Source organism: Paramormyrops kingsleyae, chromosome 13 (genome assembly GCF_048594095.1).
Source record: "Paramormyrops kingsleyae isolate MSU_618 chromosome 13, PKINGS_0.4, whole genome shotgun sequence".
In the NCBI taxonomy this organism is placed as follows: domain Eukaryota; kingdom Metazoa; phylum Chordata; class Actinopteri; order Osteoglossiformes; family Mormyridae; genus Paramormyrops; species Paramormyrops kingsleyae.
Window position 1 is genome coordinate 26,844,614 of NC_132809.1, and position 27,158 is coordinate 26,871,771.

At 43.9% G+C, this 27,158-nt stretch overlaps 1 protein-coding gene across 1 annotated transcript; it reads left to right on the plus strand.

Moving 5' to 3' along the window:
- Positions 1-835: 835 nt before the first annotated feature.
- Positions 836-22,249, plus strand: slc17a6a (solute carrier family 17 member 6a). The gene is made up of 12 exons (XM_023797826.2): positions 836-1,799; positions 3,939-4,194; positions 5,195-5,313; positions 7,495-7,609; positions 11,426-11,513; positions 12,406-12,492; positions 13,206-13,348; positions 13,617-13,766; positions 17,857-17,989; positions 18,134-18,244; positions 19,402-19,529; positions 20,087-22,249. Exons 1-12 carry the CDS (start codon positions 1,714-1,716, stop codon positions 20,429-20,431), a joined length of 1,761 nt encoding a protein of 586 aa, XP_023653594.1. The 5' UTR covers positions 836-1,713; the 3' UTR covers positions 20,432-22,249.
- Positions 22,250-27,158: the final 4,909 nt, after the last annotated feature.

Genomic DNA, 27,158 nt, shown 5'->3' on the forward strand with positions numbered 1-27,158 from the left:
AAAACAACCTTTAGATCTTAAATCTACATGTTGGCTGACAGTGACCGAAGGTGACATTTTTATCCTGTGTCTCTCCTGATCGGTTACAAGACAACATACGATATTAGTGCGAGCGCTCCACTCCCGGCTTGTTAAAGGCGTATATTGTAGAAAGTTAGAAAAAATAGTTGCGTAGATTTCAGAAACCGTTCATTTATATGTCGGGTCGCATCGAAACAATGGCAGTAACATCCCTCTTTTTCCACTATTAACTAGACCTATAGATGCAATGAAATGCATGGTGTTAATGGTGACAGTGAAATCCCGGACGCTGGGTGGCAGCGTTGCACAACTCTGAAGGTGCCGCCGTCCCCGAACTTGATCACACCTCTGGAATAGCCTTTGTCTTAAACCTACCAAATTAACCAAATGATTACTGTTGCACACAATTTGCATACAACAAACGTATTCGCAATGGCTTTTAATATCCTGTATGAATGTTATATTTCTCAAATTCTAATAGTTATAATAAAGTAGCCTAATGCATTAACGTGGAATACCAGAAAAATAACTAATCGTTATTTTTTCTTATTCTGAAAATTAAAACTTTTTTTTTTTTTTTTTTTTAATTTCTGCCCATTACCGAATACATGTGCGCCCGTTTAAAGCGCACGGATGTGCATGGCGGACGCAGGCGTGTTGTGATGAAACGGCTCGGCTTTTGCGTTAGTTAACTTATGGATGAAGGTGAGAAAGACCGAAAGGAGGAATGATGCTGATGGTGAACGGCTCCTGCACTGGCGCCTCCGTCTCCGCAAACACGGGAAGCCTTGGCACCGATTCTCATCTGGTTTCCATAGTACCGCCCCCCTAGAGGTTTGCCCGGACGCTTTGATATAGCGCTGATACACAGGAAAGAATAAAGATATAAAGATAACGTGCCACGCTTTAAGAAAAACGAGATCATTGAACAGGAACAGATAGAAATCAGTAGGCTATGTAACATTCTGCAGCAAAATTATTTAACGTCGACTGACTTGAAAGGAGAAATAAAAGTGAGGAGCGTCCTCATCTCCCAGGTCCCCCTCGCCCCTCCCTTAATGAATCGAGTGAGGGCTGGGAGAGTGAGGAGCCGCGCTGGCCGTGCACTGAGACTGCGGCGCCGACGGGGACCGACCGGGGACCGGCTGGGCTGCACGCGACTACGCGCTGTCCTTGGTGCTGATCGGGCTGCAGTGGCACTGGGAACGGGGCATATAATCCCGCGGTCGTAGAGGTCGTAAGGCGTAGCCCTTAGGAAATAATATATATATATTAGTTTAATTTCTTTCTCTTTTTTTACTCCTCCTTGTTTCCCTTTAAACAGCAAATCTTCTTTTTTGCAAACTTTGTTTCAAGAACGTGGCAAGGATTTTTTCCATCCGGTTTTGCATACAGAAACAGTCGGTTAAACCCCAACACCATGTTACAGTATGGTCTCATTGTGCGTGAGGTGAGGGGGGACTTTACTATCCTGAATATGGAGTCAAACCACATTTGATTGCTCGCATATGTAGGCGTTTTTTCATCGTCCGTACAGCATATTCTTGGGATATCTGGTCGAGTCTTGATCTCCTTACAAAGAAGATAATCACGCCTTTTCCTTTTTGTATCTCACTACTATGCTCGGTCATCTTGCACTGTAATATGATACTTTAACTTTGTTGCAAAACGAGCGGAGCATAAAATTTGGCGATGGATACCGTAAAGGAGCGAGTTTTCGCCCCCGGCAAAGAAGGGCTAAAGAATTTCGCGGGCAAGACGCTGGGGCAGTTGCACAGGTACGAATTTATGAATGATTTTCTTCCCCCCTGAAAGGCAGAAAAGCAGAAGGGAGAAAATGCTAATAAAACTAAAAATGAAGGCCTGGGGAATTTTATGTCCTCTCCCTTTTCATGATTGACTGTTACATATTGTGAATCAGAAATATTATATTGTAATATCATTAGTATGCGATGTGGTTTCAGACACGCCTCTTCTAGGCGCATCGCTTGCATTATTTGGTGTAAAACAATGGTAAAGAAGTGTGTAAACTGATCGAAATGTGTACCTGTACGTTGCTCTTTGCAATGGACAGTTGAGAAGATAAAATAATACCCGTCCATTGGAGATTTCCCTGGATTACCGCTTTCTTTAGCAAAGCAGAAGTGGGCGCCGTAAATAATTAATGAATAAATACGCACATCTGATGCAAAAATATCTCCTGTATTATTCCCTGACCTGCATGAAAACCAATCGATTTAATTTGATATCAAATGTCACAGTTCGTTCCTGGGGGATCTTCCCTTTATTTAACATGCCGGCATTTTTGCTGCGCTTTCTGGATGTATTGTGAGACACCTGCAAAGCCCTGTTCCTTCGCTGGCGTTGACACTCAGTGTTGGTCTTGTTTCAGGAACATTTTACTTCTAATAATTGCCATCAGATGTGTATCTGAGATTGTCTTACATAAATAACCCGTAACGTTTTGGACTGTGAATTATACGAAATGGCTATACCGGCATTTTCGGTCGACTCCATTGACCCTATCTGTCTTGGCATTGCCCTGCATTAGAATCAACGTGTTCTCTTTTTTGATAGCATGTATACTTAAATATTGCTGTAGGTCTACATCATTTTTTCGTTATAATTAAATATTTAATGTATCGTTTACTATATTGATAAGAATAAAATCGAATATATAAATGTTATATGTTTATGAATAGTTGTTCTAAATTTGAATCACCGTGTGTCCTATTAAGAAATAATGCATTTCATCGAAAACCTACAGATAAAAAAGCCAAAATAAATTTTATATAAATAAACCATATACCCATATTGTATGCCAGTATAAAAGTATAATAATAATGCCATAAAAATGCAAGTTAAAATTAAAACTGGCTTACAGAAGGTCCAAATATTGCCTATATATAGAGATGAAATTATAATATATATTTAACATCTCAATATAATTATGCATTTGATAATTACAATAACATTTTCATTCAAATACATTTATGTGTTTATTTGCCTAAATCTTTTTTTTCCTCACTTCGCAATATACTAAATAGGCTACCGAGGACTTTGATTGGTAAATGGTAATTTATTAACAAGACAATTCGAGAATGCATTTATATATTTTCCTTTCAGATGCATTTTAAAGTTGAGTGCCAGGGTCTTTGGCTGCTTTAGAGCATCGTTTGCATTAGGGGGATGCTCGTGTCAATGTAAAAAGTAGCAGTGAATCTAAATGAAGACAAAGCCGAGCGGATTGCTGCAATGCGGTATCCAAAGGAATCTCCATTGGTTCGGTGCTGGGAATAATTGTCACGTTTTGGCCTGGAATTGAAATTTGTCGTGGGCGATGCAAGGCAGGGTCCCGGAATGTCACTGTCCAATGTCATTTCGTGACACTGTCACCCATGAGGCGCTATAAACTGTTTTTTCACTCCGTCGCTGGCCTGACCGTCTAACTATGAAAATATCCGATTTTATATCAAACATGCTATCAGTATTTGATTCGTTGGTTTCGCTGCAGCTTAATAGAAGCTTGTTGCATCCGTTTGCACAGAAGTCCAGGCAGGTATAATTCATGTTTCAAGGTCACGTCGTATTACGTAACATAGCTATTTCCCAGCCTTGCATAATGCGTTAAATAACACATTTGTTTAGAACGATTTAACGAAAATATGATTCATATTAAAATTAATTTCAAATAAATCTGTACAATTGCCTGTTCTTTTTTGTCAAATCATCGAACGTCGAAAGTTCTTAACTGTGATAGGTTAAAATGCGCTTTTCTCTGTGTATGAAGGCTTTTATTTTAAAAATGCGCAGCTTAGATGTACAGTTTATACCATCGAGTCACGTAGAAGTAAACGGCGTTGGGTGACAGATGTGTGGGAAACGAAAGGACACCAATGCTCATTTGGCTGGCCCAGGGTGCTGGAAAAGCGACAGAAAACTGGGGAGGTGATCGAGCTGACGGAAGATGGGCGACCCTCAGAAACCAAAGAGAAGAAGCCGCCGATATTTGACTGCACGTGTTTCGGGCTGCCCCGTCGGTACATCATAGCCATCATGAGCGGCCTGGGCTTCTGCATCTCCTTCGGCATTCGCTGCAACCTGGGCGTGGCCATCGTGAGCATGGTTAACAACAGCACATACCACCAAGGCGGCAAGATCATCATCAAAGAGGTGCGGACCCCTTCGGATACCTTTAAATATCATGGCGGTGCTCCTCCCTCTGCCCGGTCCCTTATGCTCCCATGTAACTACAACCCGTTACGTTTGTGATCTTGAGTGCATTGCGAAGCACAGAGTAACGGAGCATCATTTTTTTGAAGTACTTATAATTCCCTTCAGTGTTCAGTGTACATCGCTACCACCTGATTTGTACTGCCAGGTGATCCCGAACTGTAGGGCTTGCCTTTAGGCCTACTGATGCCCTTGAGAACACGTGACATATAACCGCGATATGGACTCTAAAATTATGGGAAAAATATAGTCACGCGGTTTAACATAATTTCTAGCCTTTATTTTATAATTTACAGTTTATTTACAATCAATAGACAAATACATTCTTACGGAGGATAATTTATTACATTTTGGTCCAAAATTATCTGATAAATCTATTAGGCACGATGAAGTCATTTTTAAAAAATGAGTTCGATATTAAAATCTGATAAATCGGAGCTGAAGATGTTAATTTTATAATATAGACAGCCCCGTTCTACGCGTGCCCCGTAAAAGAAAATTAAATTCCGCCCTGTTCATAAATATTTAATTACATCTGCCCCATGTGTTTCATTTTTAGAATGTCGCTGTTTTAAAAGTGCTTTTGTATTTGTCATTTGATGACCATGGTCTACCCGATTTCCTTTCGTCTTTTTTTGAAGGAAATTCCAATTCTTAGAGCTATAGACTATATCGTAACTAGGCTACATAAGTTAAAAAGCATTTCCCCATATCGAAAAAAAAGATCAAAATGATGAGAATTATTCAAGAATGGTAAACATGAATCTTGATTTTTTTTCTATAAGAAAGAATAGTTGCGCATTGAATCAAAATACCAATATATAAACCACGATGCGAATTTTATATTTTAGCTGGGTAACGTAGGCCTACGCACGATTTCGTATGCGTTCTTGGAAAAGTCAATAGAAATCAATAACCGATGTTTGTGTGCCTCTTGAAGAAAGCCAAGTTTAACTGGGACCCGGAGACAGTGGGGATGATCCACGGTTCGTTTTTCTGGGGCTACATCGTCACGCAGATCCCAGGAGGGTACATATCCTCACGACTGGCAGCCAACAGGTAAATTTGTCATCAATCATGTGTGTTTGCCTGTAATGCCGACCTGTTCATGCATCGTGGTATTATTAATGTAGTCTAATGTATTATGCAGATTTACTTATTCCACACCATAGCATTTTTAAAGGAAAATACGAAATAATAACCCGAGTTAAATCACCATAGTTCAGCAGCACATCACGTGAAAAGACCTAATAAAAGGGATACATATGGCCCAATGAAATGCAGCTGTTTTACATTTTCAACGAACATTTTCATGCAGACTAACTATACAATCCCATCGAATATGCATGCTGTTTTAGAACAAATGATGAACATATACATGTATTTGTCTATATTCGTTAAGAAGTCAGTATTGAATAAATTGTCATGATTATTTAAAGACGAAAAACAGGCTAAATGTGTGAAAGATTATTCGTATGAAATGGTGACTGACTGGCGTTTGGTAATAGAAAGGAAAAAAAATAACTGACCCTCGCCGAGCTGAGAATATTTTCTGGCCGGTGGCGCTTTCTTTCACCTGTTAATGAGATCCCAGGGGGGGACCGCCTCTAATCCCTTTTATTCAGGGGTGTGGCGTCCAGCCATGTTCACTTCCATGATCACGTGTACATAGGCGGATGATGAATATTTCAGTAAACCAGTCATGCGCATCAGACCTCCAACCAGTATTATGCGAGTAAAAGTATGTTCGTGGAAGGTTGCTGAATCGGGGAGTTCCTATCAAAAGGGCTATCAATATCCAAAAAACGTTTTGCTACACCATAAAAATTCAGACATCTAACCTACTGAGTACGACGTTTAGTGCATGAATATTTTATATTTTGACGGACGCGGGTGCGGTTTAAATTATATGTAAATTAATGTAATACGGATAGTTGAAGCAATCACTATTGTTATTCTTTACGTGTGGTGAAACGCACTGTGTATATCTAAGGGGATGTGTCCCCTGACAGATGAGGTAATCGCCTAGTCGGATTACAGTCGTTCCGCCTTGCTCTGCTGAAGCCGGGTCACGGTGCGCCGCGGCCCTGAGGATTGTGTTCACACCGGGGAGAGAAACGTAAAGCGGACTCCGCTCCGATTTGTCCGACGACTCCGTTCACACCTTTAAATAAACAGGAGCGTTTCTCGTTAAATTTTAAGATAGATGCATTTAATTGTTGGTCTCATTTTTATGGTACTTTAGTGACTTTATTATATTTAATTTTAAATTAAAAAATCGTCATTAATATGCTTATATCCATGGGCGTCGCCGCTATTAAATCTTAGGGGGACGTGTCCCCTCACATTTCATAATTATTCGTTTGGACCCCCCCACATTTAACATAAAATATTAGTTTTATGCCAATGTGTCCCCCCCCCACATTCAAAATGCTTTTGAGGCCCCTGCTTATCCCTTTTTGAGACTATAATAATATAATATGAAATAATGTTTTGTATGCCGTTTTCATTCACTTGCTTTCTTTTCAAAATTAATTTCATACCATATGACTCCTGTATAACGATTTATTGGCTCTACTTTCGAAATATGAATAATTAATATGTTATGCAAAGAAATGACCCACAGGTGTATTTAACATTCCAGCCATTCCGCAGAATATGTAATCAAATGATTGGTGGTATTCGTTTCTTCCATATTCCTGTAACCTTACTAGGTGTTATGCAGTAAATTCAAACCGTGTCAACGAAGCATTTATTCGTGCCGAAAAATTAAAGGAAATTCTCAGGAAAATGTACCATTATTTTAACTGATAGAAATTTGGGGAAAAATTTAGAAGGAGTTGAATTCCATAACAAGAAATGCTTACACATATTTACATTTTCAAGCTAACGGATTGTTGCAATGAAATCTAACCAATGTATATTTATTATAAAATACTTGGACTGGCAATGTTTGATTAATTTTCGCAAAATGCAACGAAAAAACAGTCTATTAAAGCAAAAACGAGTCTACCTTTGCTGTATTCATAAACGACTGTTAGGAAGTACATTGGATGGGATTTATGGTTGTTTCATTGTATGACAGGAAGTCATTTATTCTAGAAATTATTCGGTATATACTATTAATTGGTAATAGGCCTAGTGTTATTATAAATAGGATAACGAAAATTAGTATTATAATGTAATTGCACCAGTAATTCAGTGCTGGACGTCACCCACGTATATTCTTTGTAATTCCAGGGTTTTCGGTGCAGCTATATTCCTCACCTCAACTCTCAACATGCTCATCCCATCCGCTGCCCGAGTTCACTACGGATGCGTCATGTTCGTGAGGATACTGCAGGGACTCGTGGAGGTAGGGCGGCATGGTCACCCTTGTTCTTGGCTGGTGTATATCGGTTTCATGACTGGCAAGAAAATCTGACATTACAGGACCGAGCCGAATGGAGCTTACATTTCCCAGATATACTGTCCTGAATCACTGCTGCACACGTAACGCTCGTTCGTCATGGTAAATAGTTGGGTATTTGTTGTAAAGATAGTGATTAAGAAACGAAAGAAATCAAAATACACGTAAAAAATAGAGGTAACGAACAGGCTGTGAGCAAGTCTAACCAGGTGATCCATCCCTCGTTGCGCGACCTGTCAGAGTCTTCGAATAAGCCGCCTACTTTGAAGAGATTGACGGATTTCTCACACTGTAACGCCAGTTGCAAGGGCAGCCTAATATGTCAGATATTCTTATGATCTGGTCGATGTTTTCGAGGCTTTTATCGATCGTTTGCCTGCCTGCACATTGATTGGACGGTACACCGTACACATTTTTTACACAATCCGAAATATCACTTCCAGGTGATTGCAGAGGGTGTCTCTGATAACTTGGTGTGACTGCAGAATCTTTCATTTCTGTTTTATTTCCTCATGATTCTTGCTTCACCATTGCTTCCTCTTTAATTCAGCAATGGAAACCATTATGTTGCGATGGGTGAAACTTGTGTACAGAGATTATTTCTTCATTTCATCTGATTTCTTCTAGTTTCCTTTTCACATTTGGCTTATGAAAGGGTGAGCACTTAACATAATTAAAACGAATGACTATACAGTAGGAAAGCTAAACATTTTTATTATAAACTGGAAAATGACAGACACCACAGTCTGTACCTCTGTTCATTTTGTTTCTCATGAAACGCTTGTGAAGTTCTACTCTTTGGTCTAATTGCTTATTAGCTGGCTAATATTTGATGCACACTGGTTTTTGGGTGAATGTGATTCATTTAATCTGCTTGTGGAGTGATCTATCCATCCATTCATCTGCTTATCCTTGTCAGGGTTGTAGGGGGAGGGGTTCGGAGACTGTTCCAAGTACCACAGAGTAAGAGGTAGACCCCAGACAGGATGCCACTTGATTGATTCTTAATTTTTATAAATCGACGGTTGACCATATTTGGTAATGTTGAACTTATTTTCATCTGGCTTTGATATTATATACCCTGGCCATAGTCAGGTTACGATTTGTATAGCCTGTTCATAGACTGTTGGTGATGATGTCAGTTCTAATGTTGCATGAAGAGGCCAATGACTGCTGTAGGTGTTGTATGAAATTGTCATTGGCTGCCCTGGGTGTTAGTATGAAATGGTCTTTGACTCATCTTGACGTACAATGAACTGGTCCTTGGTTAGTCCTAAACATTTTACAAACTGGTCTTGAATAAATGGCTGGGTGGCTACTTTTGGTGTTGAATGAAATGGTCTTTGGCTGCCCATTATGTTAAATGAATTGGTCTTTGTCTGGCCATGGTAGTGAATGACCAAGTCATTGGCTGGTTCTGGTTGTTGTCTGGTCTGGGTGTTAAATAACCTGATCATTGGCTGATTCTGGCTGTTGTCTAGTACCTGTTGTTGTCTGGTCCAGATCATTGACAGGTCATGATTGTTGTTTGATTCCGGTGTTGAATGATCAGATCATTGGTTGGTCCTGGTTCTTATATGATCCCAGTGTATAATGACCGAATCAGTGACTGGTCCTAGTTATTGTCTGATCCCAGTGTGGAATGACTGGATCAGTGACTTGTCCTGGTTGTTATTTGGTCCTGGTGTTGAATGACTAGATCAGTGACTTGTCCTGGTTGTTATTTGGTCCTGGTGTTGAATGACTGGATCGCGGGCTGGTTGTGGTTGTTTTCTGGTCTCAGTCTGGAATGACTGGCTCATTGGTTCATTCCTGTAGCTTCAGCTTCGTTTGGCATTGCCTGTCGTGAACAGTTCCTTTGTCAGGCCCTGGCTGTGATTGCATCCATCATAGTACACTGGCCACCATCAATCACAGTGGACTGGCTCCCTGATGCTTATTAATCTCACGATTCTTCGCAGCCACTTGGTAAATGTTTAATGTCATCAAGGTTTTAATTAAAGTCTGAGACACTAGCTAGCAGAGCGGGGAAAAATGACTCCATGTATTACTGCTGTAATAGCTTCAGGAGAAGTTGGAAGACGTGTAATAGAGAAATTTAATTGTGCCTGACACTATTTTAGTGCTTCATACGACAGTTGCTGCAGACATTAATGTGATGTAGCCGTGGTCTTTGTGGACCCTGTAAACCCTGTAGTAGAAAAGCTTTTCTGTGGCCTCCAGCAGGAAAAAATCCAGTCGCATGCCCCCCCCCCATTCACTTAGCTTCAACAAAGGATGGGATGCTGGGAGGTAGCGAGAGCCAAGCATCCCCTCGATGACAGGCCCCTCCCAGTGGGTCATGTGACCTTTGTAGAAGCTCAGCCCCCCCGTTCCTACTGCCCAGCACTGTAATTCCACATGGGAGATTGCAGTGGAGCATCACCAGTCAGCACGGGCCAAACCCCAGCCCACATGGCACACCCTAGCAATTTGCCTCCACCAATAGCCGGTTTAGTGCCCAATAGTCGCTAATGAAAACTTAATGTAATAATTTCTCATTGGCTTGAGTTTGCTTGCAGGGTTGTCCTACCCCATTAATCTGAACAGCAGTACTGATGTTTTTGCTCTTAGAAGAACCTTACATGCTTCATTGTGACAAAAAACGGAACTACACTCACATCTTCTGTGCATCAGGGTGATCATTGTAGACACCGAACATAACATTACACTTAAAATTACCAGTTCTTCTAAAAAACCTGACACTTTTAGCCCTCAGCCATTTATATAACAGATACAAAATCCAGCCTGGATCACAAATCTATAAATACTATAGTATGCCTCATGTATTATGCAGAAACCCTTAAATTGGTAATATGTGCTATACAAGCCTTAATACCGTAGTATTGTAGGTATCCATGTCCCAGTTGCTTACTCATAGTCTGTCTCACTGGCACATAGCCATGGAGTAAAAATGCCCCCCCCCAACCCAAAAAAAAAATAAATAAAAAATTGTTTGCCCGCAACCAAACATGTAGCCAGGTTGTAAGATGAGTTTAACCCCCCCTGAAATTTGCCAGACCCGCCCAAAATTAATTTGTGACTGTGGGCTTGGCGTTTCAGTGAGCCTAACTCACATGTTTTTTAAATGTTCAAATTCATGTTATTTTTCATATGGCTAGCACTCCTTCTTTGTCTATATTGTTAGGGGGGGCAGCCGGTTGACCTTGGGCCCCCAGAGGTTTTTCTCTTCCTACTTGGTAGTTTTTGGTTCCTCTCCTCCATTGTCTTCTGGCTTTCCTTCTTTAATTTCTTTGTCTTCCCTCTTCCCCATTTTCGAATTATTCTGTATAATTCTGTATGCAGGAATGTAAAGCGCTTTGGGGTGACTCTGTTGTGAAAGGTGCTATATAAAAATGAATTGAATTGAATTGGATTGAATATATTTGATTACAGCAATGTCTTGTAACTTATGTTTTGACAAGTAGAAGACTTTTGTCAGTTTATTCGTGGTTTAGACTGTAAGTCAAGTGGAAATCAGTCAAACATTTTTGAGCATCTTTAGTGACATGGAAAGATGTCGCAACTGCTTTTGTTTGGTAATTGTAGATTATTGTTGGAGACCTCATTGGATTTCTGGCATGGGAACAGCCACACAGGAATGGTGTATTGTGATGATGGAGAATGTTTCTCCTTGTGGCTCAATTGCTGTCACTGGGAGTCACAGCTTAGTGTTCCTGCAGCTGTGACAAGTTACACTTTGGGCACATTGTCTTCTTCCAGGGGGTGACCTACCCAGCCTGCCATGGTATCTGGAGCAAATGGGCCCCTCCCCTGGAGAGAAGTCGCCTGGCAACAACATCCTTCTGTGGTAACTATCGGCAACGGTTGTCCCTCAGGGTCAGGGTCCTTGTCAAACTGACTTCAGACACAGTCTGGCTGATTCATACTGCTGTTGGCTCTATAATTCACAATTACCATGTTAATCAACAGGTAAGCCTCATAACAGGCAATAATAATTATGCAGAAGCCATTTTGAACTCACACATATAAGTTGGTGGACACTGCTTTTTTTGGTAGGTAGTGAAGATCTGAGCTTTTGAGCCAGTTCATCAGTATCTGCTCATCTCCAGATGCCTTGGCAGATGTACATAAAACAACCCAAACACTGTACCATATCAGAAAGAAAGAAACCTAAATTCATGCTGAAGACTCAGAACCGGAAAGATCTTTATTGGCCAAGAAGTCTGTCATGCTGAATGAGCTCCAGTATCACATATAACACGCAAGACAACTACAGACAATTAAGTAATATGTACACATTACGTTTTACACATGCTTTACACACTGTCTACCTACAATCAGATGCAGCACGGATGACTAGTGAATGTAAGTAAGCAGGGTGATGACAGGAAGGGTTGCAGGATCACAGCTGACTAAAGGGCAGAGTGCCTGTTGTTAACAGACTAATTACTCTCGGGGGGGGGGGGGGGGGGGGGAAGACTCCTGTGCCTTTGACTCCTGTGACTGTCCTGTCAGAGGGCAGAGACTGATAGGAATGGTGTCCTTTGTGAGGCAAATGGATGTGACCTGACCTTCAAGTCTGAGTACATTGTGCTGGAATTTTACTTGTTAACCTTCCAGATATTTGCTTTAATCGTATAAATATGACTTATAATGTTAATACGATGTTTTGAGGTGTGAAGTGAGATGAGAGAACATGCCTGCAGTGTTCTAACCCGCTTCTCCTCTGCGTCCTGCAGGTTCCTACGCTGGTGCTGTGATCGCCATGCCTCTAGCAGGGATTCTAGTGCAATACTCAGGATGGTCCTCAGTGTTCTATCTGTACGGTATGTCTGCAGGGAAGCTGGCGTGGGACAGCCCAGCAGATGGTGGAGGGGGTGGTGTTATGATAGGGTCTTCTGCTGGCTCAGTCGGTCCTTTACGGTCCCAAGCTTAGGAGGCCTAAGCTGCTCGGTCAGGGATGAAAGTGGTCCCATGTGGGGCTTAAATGTGAAAGCCTGCTTCAGTGCGGTCGTCCCAGCCTGAACTAGGTTTAGGTCAGGGGTACTTTTCTGAGAGATGATGCAGATAAAACTAAAAGTCACTGGTCGTTGCGACATTGTGTTGATCTGCATTGTATGGTAATCTCCACCAAATGATTTACCCCTGCATGACATTGTCACCACGACAAGATAAGATAAGATAAGATAAGATAAGATACTTTGTTGATCTCAGAAGGGAATTATTTAAGTCAAAGTCCTGGTTCTGAGGCTGCAGAACCTCCTACCCGACGTCAGCAGAGCAAAGGGGCCGTGAGAAAGGTGGGACCGCTGCTTGTCCCTCTGGATGATGCAGCCATACTGATGTCCAGCAAAGCAGGCTGATAGCAAATTTGTGTAATTCTTTAATGTCATCAAAGAGCAAGATCTCTTAAACTTTTAGATCTATCTAGGTTTTTTGTTAGGCAGAGTTTGTGTTTGCATAGTTGCATGTGAAATAAAAATGTATAAAAACAGGTGCATTTGATTTATTAATCTTTCTCACGCTTATCTGTGTGCAGGGAGCTTTGGAATCGTCTGGTACATGTTCTGGGTATTCGTATCATACGAGAGTCCGGCCATACACCCCACCATCACAGACGAGGAACGTAAATACATAGAGGAGAGCATCGGGGAGAGTGCTAAGCTGCTTGGACCTGCTGATGTAAGCCCCCCACTCCCATTTCAGGAGTGTTATTCTCTTGTTATTCCCTGTCATCCTGTTCCCTCTCTCTGCCGCAAGCTTACATCATGGAACATATTATATTGACAATTATGGGCTGTTTCTGTCTATGCATATAGGGAAACATAGGCCTTTGTTCATATCTATTAAAGGCCTGCCTTTTAGTTTAATGTGCAGCTTTCCATAATTAAATTATAGTGGAGAGTTCATGACCTCACACAAGCCTCCATCTGCCCTGCCGCTTTTCCAGAAATACAAGACTCCCTGGAGGAAGTTCTTCACATCCATGCCCGTCTATGCAATCATCGTGGCCAACTTCTGCAGGAGCTGGACCTTCTACCTGCTGCTCATCAGCCAGCCGGCCTACTTTGAGGAGGTGTTTGGGTTCGAGATCAGCAAGGTAACCCCCTGGTAATCGCTAGGCTTCAGAACAGCTCAATAAAACGCAAAAAAAGGCCCACGTTGTTAGCTGTTAGCCATTTGGCCTGCTCTGTCTGTGTCAGGAAGGGATGCTACACCTTTTCACTTTTCCGTGTTCGCTTTCTCCTGCTTTTAGGCTGGTTACAGTCACCTGCATGGCAGCTTGTGTTCATGCTACGTTTGGCTGCGTATTGGATGGTCACGGTTGGTGCGTGCATACAGCACTGATATCCCACCAGACTAGGAGAGGGCAGATGTATTGCAACAAACACAAATACAAGCACTGTAGTGAAACGGGTAAACTTATACAAACAGTTTTAAAGTTGTTAGTGAAGGCTTGGGCTGTATTACGGTAATAAGGCATATCATGTTGAAATCCTTATGAAAATATTAGCCTGGACCCCCTCACTCAGTGAATTTTATCGCTAATATTTAATTAATTAATTTTATCGCTGCCGGAATGGTGTTGCCTTTTTACTGTATACCTCGCCATAATGTCCGGACGGTATGAGAAATTAGACGTGTGGGTGCCTCCAATCTTCCTCATGCAGCTGCTCATCACAGGTGTTTCTCAAAATACGCACTAGACCAGGGTTATTCAACTCACGGTCCTCGAGGTCCGAGCCCTGCTGATTTTCCAGCCTTCCTTCACCTGTTAGCCAGGTGTGAAGCCTCTGACCAATCAGAATCAGTAATTATTAAACTAACTACCTGGGAGAACTGAAAACACGGCCTGGATTTGGAATCGAGGGCCTGAATTGAATAGCCCTGCATTAGACCATACTTATGTTCTTGTGTACCTGTTCTCTGTCATCTTCTATTGCCGAAGACCACAAGTTTGACCTTTTGCGTTCTTGGTATTGAGAATCACCCCATAACTACAATAACAGCAACAACTGCTATTCTTCCTCTACTCTTTCATCGTTGACCTCTGTGAAAGTTGGTGCTGCCAGTGAAAATACCTAACAAATTATCTTGCACATGTGGTTGATGTGCATGGTTGCATCTCGTTTGCATTAGACATAACAATCTGGGCAGACGTGCACCGACTGCGGCCACCCACAGCCAACCCCTGATGATGAAATTTACGTCACTTACCCCCATCCGAAACTGAAAGCACACGTGGAAAAGTGAAATATGAATTGGCCTTTAGCCTGCAGTGTTATTAGGACGGATGCCCTGTCAACACACCATTATAGCCTTGCCCTTTTAGCCTATATTATGTTTCAGAGAGAAATTTCAGCTGCTAGCCTTGCGCTATTAGTCTTCAGTGTTATTTAGAGGGAATCACTGCTAAAACACCGTTAGCTTTGCCCTGTTAACCTATAGCATGCTTGAGAGAAATTTAAGTGACGTACTGCTAGCCTTGTGCTATTAGCCTTGCAATGTTATTTAAAGGGAATCTCTGGTAATACACTGTTAGCTTTGGTCTGTTAGCCCATAGAATGTTTGAGAGAGAAATTTAAGTAACGTACTGCTAGGCTTGTGCTATTAGCCTGTTATTCAGAGGGAGGCCCTGTTAGCACACCACTACTGGATGTTTCAGAGAGAAATTCCCGTAGCATACTGCTAACCTGTGCTATTAGCCTGCAGTGTGTCTGGGAGGAAAGTCCCACTTCCTGAGTGTTAGCTGTAAGCTGGTAGCATGCAGAGTGTTTGAAGAGGGGAGCCTGGCAGTCCCTCACCATGGGGATGGATGACTGCCTGATAGCTCAGCAATGCTGGATCTCCTAAGCTAAACTATATCCCATGGCTGCCTTCAGTCTAGACACATGGCTCCATGCAACAAAACGTCCTCCCTTCCCCCTCTGCAAGGTGACCACCACCCTCCCCGGTGCCAAACACCCCCACTGGGTGATCTGCTGTCCGCCTATGAAATGCCAATATTTTCCAGAGCAAGCCAGGGCCGCAAAGAGAGTAGCACTAGCAGAGAAAAACCTGGCATTTCGCAGCACAGAGAAACCGGCCTTGGAGCCAGATTTCCGCTGCTCTGCTTTAGCCTAATGCTAATGGCGTCTGTTTGCCTGTATGAACCGACTGCGGTGATGCACATGTAGCAATTGCCAGAGGGACAGAATATAAAATGGCCTATTGAAGACATTGCTGGAGGCGACAGTGGGAGCAGGTCGGCTCATTGGGGCCTGCCCTGTCACCTGATGCATCTACAGGCATTTACAGGCCACATTGGGGCCACATTGTCTGCTTGGGGGGGAATAGCAGATATTCAGCGGAATTCAGGATAAGGTTTGGAAGACTAATGCTGTGTTCCATTCGAACTCAGAAGTTGGAAATTCCGAGTTGCTAGTTTCAAATTTCAACTGGAAAACCCCTTGAAGTCAGAATTCCGACTTCTGAAGTCAGAGGAACCCCTGCAACCCTGACCTCAGAATTCAAGATGACTGCGCCCATTACGTCTTATTCATGGCTCATTAAATTGCAAGTACACACAGTCCTGTCCAACTGCTATCTGTGGACATGTTGCAACAATGTTTGTATGTGTAAAATATTGCGTAATGCATTGTTGTCACACCACACGGGGAGCACAGACTGGGGAAGTAGGAGACGGAACCGCAGGATCAGGGAACGAGGGATTTATTGGGAAAACAATACGGAGCATGAGGAAAAACAGGCAGTAATGTTAATGACAGGACTGGGGAAAGAATAACAAGGAAGCACTTAAATACAGGAACTCAATTAGACAAGACTAGAAACAGCTGGTAACGTTGGGATTCCACACGTGGTTAACAAGGGGCATGGTACACAGGAGGAGCGGCACAATCGGGACGTGACAATTGTTTTCAACTGATATGATGTGACGTCATTTCCAGCTCCAACTTCCAGCCTCTGAGGTAAATGGGACGCAGCATTATCTGCTGTTTATGAATGGGGCAGCAGGAAGCTCAGGTCACCGGCAGTTAATTTTAGGCTGGTAAGCTGCTGCCACTTCTGGCTACATGAGACTGGTTGTAGTCAATCCTACACCTCCAGTTCTTCCTCTGTGAAAGGACCAGTGTCTCACTGCTCCAGTCAGGACACTCTCTGGGTAAGCTGTACCAGAAAGGAGTCCACGCATTGCTTAATTCTCATTCGTAAAGAGCTTCCTCTGAGACAAAGGGCGGGTCGGTCTGCTGGGCTGCCTGGTCGTACTCGGTGCTCCCCTGTCCTCTCGTCTTCCTGTTTAATCCTCCGACTTTAATTAGGGAAGCGCTGACAGCTGCGTCCAGCCCGGGCAGCCTCTGCTCCCCCATGGGACGGCGCTGAGGAGAAAGTAGCTTCTGCGGGCTTGCTTAGCGCAGGCGGTTTGGCATGCCTTACAGCTCAGCCCTCTGCCACATTACCAGCGTAAAAGTCCCTAAAATAACCACATAGCGTGCTGGCCGTTTAAGCAATATTGGTTTTTAAGCAAAGCTGGGCATTACCGCTTTGGAGGACTTTTATTCTGAATGAACTGAGTGCCTTGAAAAATGAGATGAGTGTCACAAGCAATCCCATTGGTCCAATTAAGGTTTCAGTGAATGACACAGATGCCACAGTGTGGCCACCATGTCAGTAGATGGAATGCTTAAAGGAAAATGTCGTGTGATAAGAATGGGCTAGAGGTTGAAGGAGTCATCTTTCCTAAGACTTCACCATCCTTGCATCATCACTGTCTTCTGTTAAGCAGAACAAGAATGAGTCTTAGATTGGCATCTTGGATAAAGCTATGGTCCAGGGAAATGTGATTCTTGGTGGTATCCATGCATTCAGTCCTGGACCATGTTAACAAAATAAGTACAAATACAGTCGATGAAAACCAGATTCACTGGGGTTTGGAGTAAGATCACTGATATTATGGAGTAGAGTGAGATCTGTAATGTAGTTCATTTCAGCGCTAGATGAAAATCTAATCTGACATCTTAATGTTCTACCTTTTACTTTAAGTATATGAATAAGTAAGATTAGCTGAATACTCTCTCATGCTTTATGTTCAGTTCTGTGTTCACTGGAGGGTTCACTGGATGGTTCACTGGATGGTTGTGTTCTTGTCAGTATGAGCAGTGCACTGTGACACTGATCATCTCCCTCTACAGGTCGGCATGGTGTCAGCCCTCCCCCATCTAGTCATGACCATCATCGTCCCCATCGGTGGCCAGATTGCCGACTTCCTACGCGCCAAGAACATCATGTCCACCACCAATGTGCGCAAGATCATGAATTGTGGAGGTCAGTCCCAGTTACTGTGCTGATCTAGGCACCAGAGTTAATTGGTGAGGGTCTTATGGTGTGATGTGACTCACTGTGACTTGTTACGATGTGCTCTGACTCACTATGCTGTGACTCACTGCCTCTAGCTCTCCTCTCCCACAGGTTTTGGCATGGAAGCCACGCTGCTCCTAGTGGTGGGGTACTCTCACAGCAAAGGCATGGCAATCTCATTCCTTGTCCTTGCCGTGGGATTCAGTGGCTTCGCTATATCAGGTGAGCCTCCATTCCTGGTTCTTCTCATCACATCCAGCTCTGTTGAGAAGTGGTCACTTTGCTGATTTTTGCTGATTGGTGCTGTCATGTCAGTGAGGATCACTAGGGGGCGATGTTGCAGGCTGGGGTCCATCTCCCCAGTGGCTAATAGCATGCACACGCCCTGGGGATTCCTAAACCTGACGACCCACACTAGCTCACTGGGCCCTTTGTTTTTCTCGGTGAACTGAACCAGAATAGTTTTTTTTTTTTTTTTTTACTTCTTTCCTGCAGAGCCGTTAATAATTTAGAGACGATCCCTACCGCTCTGACGCACAGGCAACTGCAGGACTGAGAAGAGTGAGGGTTAGCAAGACGGCGATTTTTGCACAATGTCTGACAAATCAAGAGGACATTTAGCCCATTCTGGGTCATGGGAAATGTCATTTAAAGAAATGTGCATATTGTACGTCGTATAAATTCCATTGTAAGGGCTTGTCTTTTTGAAGGCCATTAAAAAATTGTATAATGTACATAAATTTTTGAAACCTCATCAATTTTTGAATAAGCCATTTCAGAAACATTTTACAGCATTCCCAAGTGAGCCTTAGTTTATATTAAACATTAGTAGGTTAAGACCAGCTGAATTATATTATAATTAAGGCACATAGAGAAATCTGATCACCACTGACATGTTCTCTCAACATGATAAAAAAAAATAAAATCTTGTTCAGGTCCAGACACAGCGATGGGGGCTTGATGTTTTATTGTCCCTTATTGTGATATATCAGGGTTATGGATTTTGATTTCAGATCATATCGACTCTGTGGCTATAATAACAGTAACAGGTCAGGTTACACCTTACTGAGTGCCATTGTAGATTCAGGGTGGGTTTGGGGTCTCGAGTGGGTTTGGATTGGGTTTGAGGTGCATTTCAGGTGGATTTGTTGTGGATTTGGGGTGGAATTGCAGCTGGCTTGGGGTGGATTTCGGGTGGTTTTGTGGTAGACTTGGGGGTCGTTTGGAGTGGGTTGTGGGTGTGTTTCTCGTGGGTTGGGGTAGTTTTCTGGTGGGTTTGGTTGATTTTAGGGTATGCTCAGGGTGCATTCTGCGTACCTTTCTGGTGGATTTTGGGGTGAGGCTGGTGCACATTCTCATGATGTTCTTCCACACTGCAGGTTTCAATGTAAACCACCTGGACATCGCCCCCCGCTACGCCAGCATCCTCATGGGCATCTCCAATGGGGTGGGCACCCTGTCCGGCATGGTGTGCCCGCTCATAGTGGGGGCCATGACCAAAAACAAGGTGGGGGTCCCACTGTACCCGGCTGCTTATTCCTGAGGAAAGCCACTCATCACGTATAAGTCATTCGTAGACCATTTTTCACTTTTCATAAAATTCACATTTTATTTCATATGAAATATAGCTACTGTTTGTCACAAAGCATTTTAAGCAGTTTAATCGAGAGAATGAAAAATCAGAGAGGAAAAGCCCATGTGTAGGAGGAGGTGAACAGTGTTCACAGTGTGTGGCCGGGGTCCACAGCAGAGGTGGATAGGTCAGGTCCAGAAAGTAAAAATCCAGACCAAGGTTTGGTTTCAACTAACCGGAATCACAGTCACAGTCACAGAATACTCACGTTTTTGGTTGAAACAAAACCTTGGTCTGGATTTGTGCTTTCTGGACCGGAGCTTTTCACCTCTGGTCAACAGAGTGATTTTGCCATTGAGCCTTTAAATTTACATTGTAAACGCACAATATAATGATACCTGGAGTAAAACAACAGACTCCTGTCAGAAGATCTAGCTTTTTCATTGTGAAAAAAGCCACGTAATCATTCCCCCCCCACCCCATGTATGCAGACCCGAGAGGAGTGGCAGTACGTGTTCCTGATCGCCGCCTTGGTGCATTATGGGGGCGTCATCTTCTACGGCATCTTCGCGTCCGGCGAGAAGCAGCCGTGGGCCGACCCTGAGCAGACCAGCGAGGAGAAGTGCGGCTTCATCGACGAGGACGAGCTGGCTGAGGAGACGGGCGACATCACCCAGGGCTACAGCTCGCTGGCTGCCGGCCCAGCCAAGACGTACGGGGCCACAACCCAGCTCAACGGCGGCTGGCCGGGCGGCTGGGAGAAGAAGGAGGAGTACGTACAGGAGAGCCCGGAGCAGGCTGGCTATGGCTACCGGCAGGACGACGACTTCTCTTAGAGCCACATACCCATCCACTATAGATCCATTTTGTAGTGTCTGTGACCTCCAGCAAAAGTAAAAAACAATAAATAAATCCATCGTGGTATGTTTGCACAAATTAAACTTTAAAAAAAATATATATGTATAACTTAAAACAAAAGAGATATAACATATCAAACTGGCAGGTTGTAAATGTAAAAGAGAGTATCGATATATTAATTTTGAGTGCAATCTTGTATAAAATCGTGACACATCTGCACCCCCTTGGACCGGCCTCTTCACCCGTAGATGACCGTAGGATAAGATCGTAGCTCATCGGCTCCTAAAACTCCACTCGATCCGGGTACCCTAGTCTGTAAAGAATGTGTTTGTAGTTGACCATCCTAGTCACCACCTCAGCAGATGATCACCATTTTTAATGCGTTTTTTAAATGCACCGATAGTGAGGTAATTTCCTTCATTTTTAATGCAGTAGGGCAAATTTATTTCTTAATCATTATGTGTTTTTACAAATTCATACTATATATATATATATATATAATGTTTCTGTGAGACTATTGTGGACTTGGGTCTTTGATCTAATAGAGAAAATTGATTTTAAAAAGGCCATATTTTTCACAGACAATGCCGTTTCAGGGAGTTGTCTGCTGAAGGACACAGGGCCCTTGTAGAGTTCTCGTAGAGTTCTCGTAGAGTCCTCGTAGAGTCCTTGTAGAACGGGCCTGTGCTGTCAAGGGCAGACCATAGTGACTAACTGTTAACGGGCAAAAGCACAGTCTGGAACTGACCGTTCTACTCGCTGTCCATGTAGATGTTCCCGCAGAACAAGCACACACAAAAACACGCAAACGAGCCCCTGAGGGCTGACAGTAATTTTATTTTATATTCTTCATCCCAGCCTCCACAAACGATATTATGCATGGATCTACGGTTGTGTTTTTTTTTTCTTTTCTAATACCCAGAATATCCCCTTGTCTCCAGTTGTTCCTGGTGTCAGTTACTTTGCACGAGTAAAAAAAAAAGAACAAACAAAAAAAAAAACCAAAAAAAAAACCAAAGGTACCATCTAGAGCTGAATTAGTAGGAGGAGCAGCTGACGACCTCGTAGCTTCGCCACCTGGGCACCACGGAAACGGCAATCCTGATGACGACACTGATGTACAAAGCAATAACGCCATTGTACCAGCTGCTGTCATGCCATCAAAAGATCTATGTAACACCGGTGTATCTAACTGTCAGTGTTTTTTTGGAGTCGTGTGATGAATTAAACAAATGAAAAACAAAATGAAAGACAAAAAAAAAACTTGAAATACTAGTTAAATAATGGCTGGGTTGGACATGACCCTCTCTGACGAGCTGGCAGTGCAGTTCGCCGGATGACGATTTTGTGGGCTACGTTTTCTCCTTGTTTCTCTCTTACCACCGTCCTGGGCGTCTGTTGGCATCCTCATTCCCCTCTACCCTCCGCGGTCCCTTGGCCACCTGCCCGCGTTCCCCCCCCCCCCCCGTCTTTGTTCGGGTTCGATCGAAACGTGTCGTGTTTGTAGTTGAAGTGTCCGTCCCGACCCCCCCCCCCCCTCTCACTGCCCCCCCCCCCCTCCACTGTTGCAATATATGACGTGAGGATTGTCTGCCAAGATGTTTAAGCACATAAAAAAATATATGAAAGATGTTTTAACAAGATTTAAAGGTACCATTCCTGCTTTGTGCCTCAAAGTTAAAGTAAAAGTGTGGTATAATGGCTTCTTTGCTGTGTTCAATGGAGAGGTTTGTTGATGTCAAAAAAAGTGTTAATAAAATGCTCTATATATCCTTTTGTAAAAAAGAGATAGCGAATGACGACTCGAACGACTCCCTTTCTTGTCCTCGCACCCTCCGCTCCTCGATCTGCCACTTTCGCTTTAATTATGGTTCGTTATTAGCAATGAACCCCGAATCACTGCTTCATTCCCACCTTATGGTTCTGGGTGGGGGGGGGGGGGGGGGGGGGGGGTAACAGACCACTCCAGTAGTGTGGTGTTTTAGGGCATGACTTGCGTAGGAGGATGGATTCTGCCCTCCCCCCACCCCCCCGCCCCCCCGCACACATACACACCCATGCATTTTCCTCCAATTAGTCCACTGTAAAATCAATGGGGTAGAGTTTCCTGTGCCCTGGGGCCTCTGCTATCTCCTGAGCCTCTAATGAGTGGGGGTGGGGGGGTAGGCAGGGGATATTGTTTTTGTTACCCCTTAGCACCCCTCCATCAGTCTACAGTGATGGAGAGGCTGATTGAGGTGGGGGGGGGGAGAGGGATGGCATTATGTTTGCATCCATAAGGGGATTCCTTGTTTCCCTGTCAATAACTACCCTCCCCCCCCCACCCCCCACACATCATGTTCAGAGCACTGCTGCAGCGTATCTCTCACTCACCTTCAAGGGTCCTGTAACATTTATAGCTGCATGTAGTTTTTATAGCTAAATGTGTGTTGAATATTGAATTATGTACATATATTTCATCACTTGGTCATAAACAGTTAAAACCTCAGGATCCCGTGTGATGCGCAGTGTGGTCTGCAGTGTAAGAGACTGTGCAGTATACAGGTTAGATATCACCCACGGACTCCACTGGAAAACAGCCCACTGTGATCCGTGGTAGATACTGAGCAAGGTACTTTTTGGTCACATCATTGCAGCTGTGATTGGCTTGCGATGATCTCGGTTTCTCGTTCCCTTGAGATGCTTCGGTTCATTGATTTACACACGGGACGTCATTGGAAGACACGGCTGGTCTTCCAGACCTTTCAGAAATCCAGACAAACGTCACCACCGTGGAAGGTGAGCGGTATTCAGCACCAAACCCATGCGGGGGAGCCGGTGTGCTGCTCGGGACTGATAACGGGCTTCGCGATTCTGCCGTGATCTTTACACACAAAGCAGGATGCCGATGCTGTAGCAGCCACCCTTTGTCAGGGAGAGAAGATGAGTCATGACAGCCTTAAACCCTTTGTTTATATTTCGCTTGTCCTGTTTCCCTCTGAATTTCAGTTTTATCCACAGATCAATGCTCAAGTAAGGAAGAAACAGACCACGATATTTATCTTTGGTTAGGGTTCAGGTTTAGAGTGGCAGGAATTCTTTAGTCAAGGAAGAATCATTTTCTTGAGAAATCATGTGATGCTATTCTCCTTATGACAGTTTAGCAGCTCATGCTTTTTACATCCTGGGTTAAAGGTCACAGTTCTGCATTTGTGGGAATTTCACGAGTTTCTTCCAGATACTCACATTTTCCTCTTTATCAGGCATACCCTGCTTCATGCTCTGTTCTTTCTGGGATTGGCTGCAGCCCTGGGGGGGGGGGGGGGGGCACTGGTGCACTTGAATGGCGTTAACTTTTTTGCTTGAAGATACTAGACTGGCCTGGATTTCAAAACTGCACCTATGAACCAGGGTCAAGCTGCTTCCACTCCATGTGATGTTCCTGGGGTCAAAGGGGACCCCTGTCGCTTTGGCAAACGTTCACAGAGGTCTGCTGTAGGTGGGGGCTTGGAGAGGGGTGGGGGGCGGTGAGTCAGTTGCGGTGTGCGGGAGCGACGTCGTGAAAAGCAGAGGCGTTCAGATGCGGAGGCACTCTGTGGTGTCACCAGGCGGTGTGACACGTCCCTGTAGCCCCCGTGATGAGGGTGACTGTCGCTAAACACAGTCTCCGTGTTCCTCGAAAGCCCCCACTGCTCTGGACCTTCACAACGAAGCAAAATCCAGAGACACCTGACATCACATAACCTGCCACTGGTGATCTATGTGCATCTCGCCCCCTAGAGCCCAAGAGAGGTATCTGCACCCCTCCAGGACCTACTGTGACCAGTCAAGCTGCATCCAGTGTGACCTACATGGTACCCATGAAGGCTGAGAAGTTTTCTCCCATTGGAAACTTACAGGAAGCTATAGGGCTCAGGAGGCTAATTACTGTGAACGTGCAGAATTTCACCTGTTGGGGGTTTAAGAAGGTAGCGGGTGAAGCTGGGGTGCAATAGTGTGAAAGAAATTAGGTTGAAGTCCTCAGATTCTCCTTATAACACTAAAACCTGACATGAGAGATTCTAATGGTGTCGTTTCCAGACCTGCTGTGTTTTGATTACCGATGAAAAGTAGGACCGACTCACCTCTGCTAATTAATGCTGGAGACTGTGCAGAAAATGTGCATGTATGTGCATGACCAAAGCAATTAGTTCCTAAAAGAGGCAAAAGGCACTTTATTTACATAAATAGGCTTGCTAGCTAATCAGCGGCAGAACACCAGTGGTAATGGCTGCTTGATATCCAGTCCAAGCTAATTTTGTTACATTCACACTCGATATGAAAGACTGGTGAAGGAACAGAAGTGCGGAAAGAAGCTGTCATGTAGGTCTAGGGGGAGGAGGTCCCTCCTTTGCCGTTTCCTGAGGGTTGACAAGCCATTATCTCAGACGGCATGTAACAAACAGGCTTTTAGGCAGCTTTTTTCTTAAATATTTATATTCAGAACAGGAACGTTTCAGCTAAAAATCGTCACCATTCTGTCCGATTCCAAACCTCTTGTCTGGTGCTTATTTTCTTCTCGGAGACTTTGAGCAAAAGCAGCCTGCATGAGATCTTCACACCTTTTCTATTCATAGCCTTTTTATATTTACACTCAGGTTACTTTGCTCCGGAGAGCAGCTGCTCGTGTTTCAGCCTCAGAGCCGATTCTCGGCTCCGGAACGGTCCGTCTCTGGCACCCGCCACGTGGGGTCGGAGGGGTCAGCGGCGCGGTCAATACCCCACCTCATCGCCCTGCCGCGTCCGGACAAGCCTACTGACCTACAGCGCGTAGATGGCAAATTACTGCTCGCAAATCAGATTTAAACGAATCGCCACTCAATAGCATTTAAGACCTAATCAAGGAGCTTGTAAAGAGGACACAGAGTCCTCCCCCCGCCTCACTGGGTCAGGGTGCCCACTGGCGAGCGAACACTGTGATGCTCACTAATCGCTACATGCTGTGCACAGGGGCTTTTAGCATTAGCCTACAGACCACACACTGCAGACTGTACAAGCAGACTGACCGCTGTGTTCTGGGGAACGAGACCAGCTGGGCTAATCTTGCAGAATCAATAGTGTGTCACTCAGGAGGTTAAGCCTCAGTGAACGGAAGGTTGCCAGTTTGAATCCCATGCTTGGCAGAGTAGTCACAACCTCCGTTGGGCCCTGGATCAAGGTCCTTAATGCACTGAAGAACCTGTGCTCAGACCCCAAGGTTCACTCTCAGCTCTATATGTCTGTTTCTTATAAAGCAGAGCATGATGGGATACATGAGAACTAACACATTCCAGTGTAGCTGTACTCAGGCTTATGCAATTGGCAAATAAAGCTTCATCTCATTTCCTGCTTTAACCCAATGGGAACCAACTGAATTACAGGCAGGTATGTGGGTTGACCCCGTCACTGGCTGAATGCATGTTAATCTCACTCACCACCGACTGAGCGTTAAGTCTAATTTCCTCCCCAAAAATTAGCGGTACATTCACATGTTATAAACACATGTTGCGTGTATGTCCACTGCAGATGGCATGCTCAGGCTGTGAAGGAGGGTGCTGGGGGGGGGAGGGTCCCGTTCATTCTGCCACCCTTTATCCAGTTCTATTCCTCATCAGGACCTTTCCACATGCACCCCCCCTCCACCTAAACCAAAGATGCTCCCAGATGTCACTGCTGTGTGGCATTTAGCTTCCGTCTATCCCAGCATGCACCTTGAGATTCACTTATCACCCGAAAGCTCGCCTTGGTCTCTGATCAGTATTAACGAGCGTTTTCTTCCTGCTATTAGTTCTGTTTCTGAGCCTTAAAAAGGTAGAACTGAACTCCCTTCATCCTGGCTAGGCTGCCCCCCTCCCATCCCTGACCTAAATAAGCAGTTAGAAGATGGATGGATGGATGGATAGATGGATGGATGGACCAATGGATGGATGGTGGTGAGGCATGTTTGGCCGTCTGTACGCTTATTGAATCCTATTTTGCCGTGCTGTCTTCTCTCCTTCCTTCTCCAGTTCCCCTGGTGGGGGTAGCAGGTGTAACATTTCTCTGCATTGTTTATGTAACAAAAGTGCGAATCCAAACTTTGCGTGATTTATGTAAGATGATAGCGAAGGGATGCATCATCTTCATATTACACTCAGGCATCACGGGCCTCGATTCCGCTCCTGCTCTTTGAACAGCAGTCGCGGGCTCATCCAAAGCCAAACAATGCAGACCTTGCCACATTTACTGCACTGTCGCTGTAATTATATTTTCATAAGCACATTCTAGATTTCCTTTGATCAGCTAATGTCATTTTTGAGTCTAGCTTGTGAATTCAGGTTAGGTTTAGGGTTAGGGTTAGGTTTATTTATTAATTCACACATATTTTATGAATTAGCATATAACACAAGAGGGTTTCTTGCTCCTAGATAGTTTTCTGCAATAATTCAAAGCAGATTTTACTTGTATATAACACTGAGTGGAAATGCTAGGCTGTTTGTAGTTTGTAGCTTGTATTACATTGTATATAAATGACACCGTGTTCAGTCACTGGTGTTGAATTGTGTATGCTGGATTGTATTTCGTATCTCACAAAGAAAGTAAACAAAATAAGTCAGGATTAACTGAGATTATCGTGCTCGCTGATGGTTTCTTTGTATCGTTGGGCTGACTCAGTTCTTTCCTGTTAAATTAAGAAAAATGCACCCATGCTTTGCCCTAAATGTATCC

Excerpts from the sequence above, each read along its gene's own strand:
- slc17a6a (XM_023797826.2), top strand. The coding sequence starts at position 1,714 with ATGGATACCGTAAAGGAGCGAGTTTTCGCCCCCGGCAAAGAAGGGCTA. Across the intron at positions 1,800-3,938 it reads ACGCTGGGGCAGTTGCACAG|GGTGCTGGAAAAGCGACAGA; the intron begins GTACGAATTTAT and ends TGGCTGGCCCAG. Across the intron at positions 4,195-5,194 it reads GCAAGATCATCATCAAAGAG|AAAGCCAAGTTTAACTGGGA; the intron begins GTGCGGACCCCT and ends TGCCTCTTGAAG.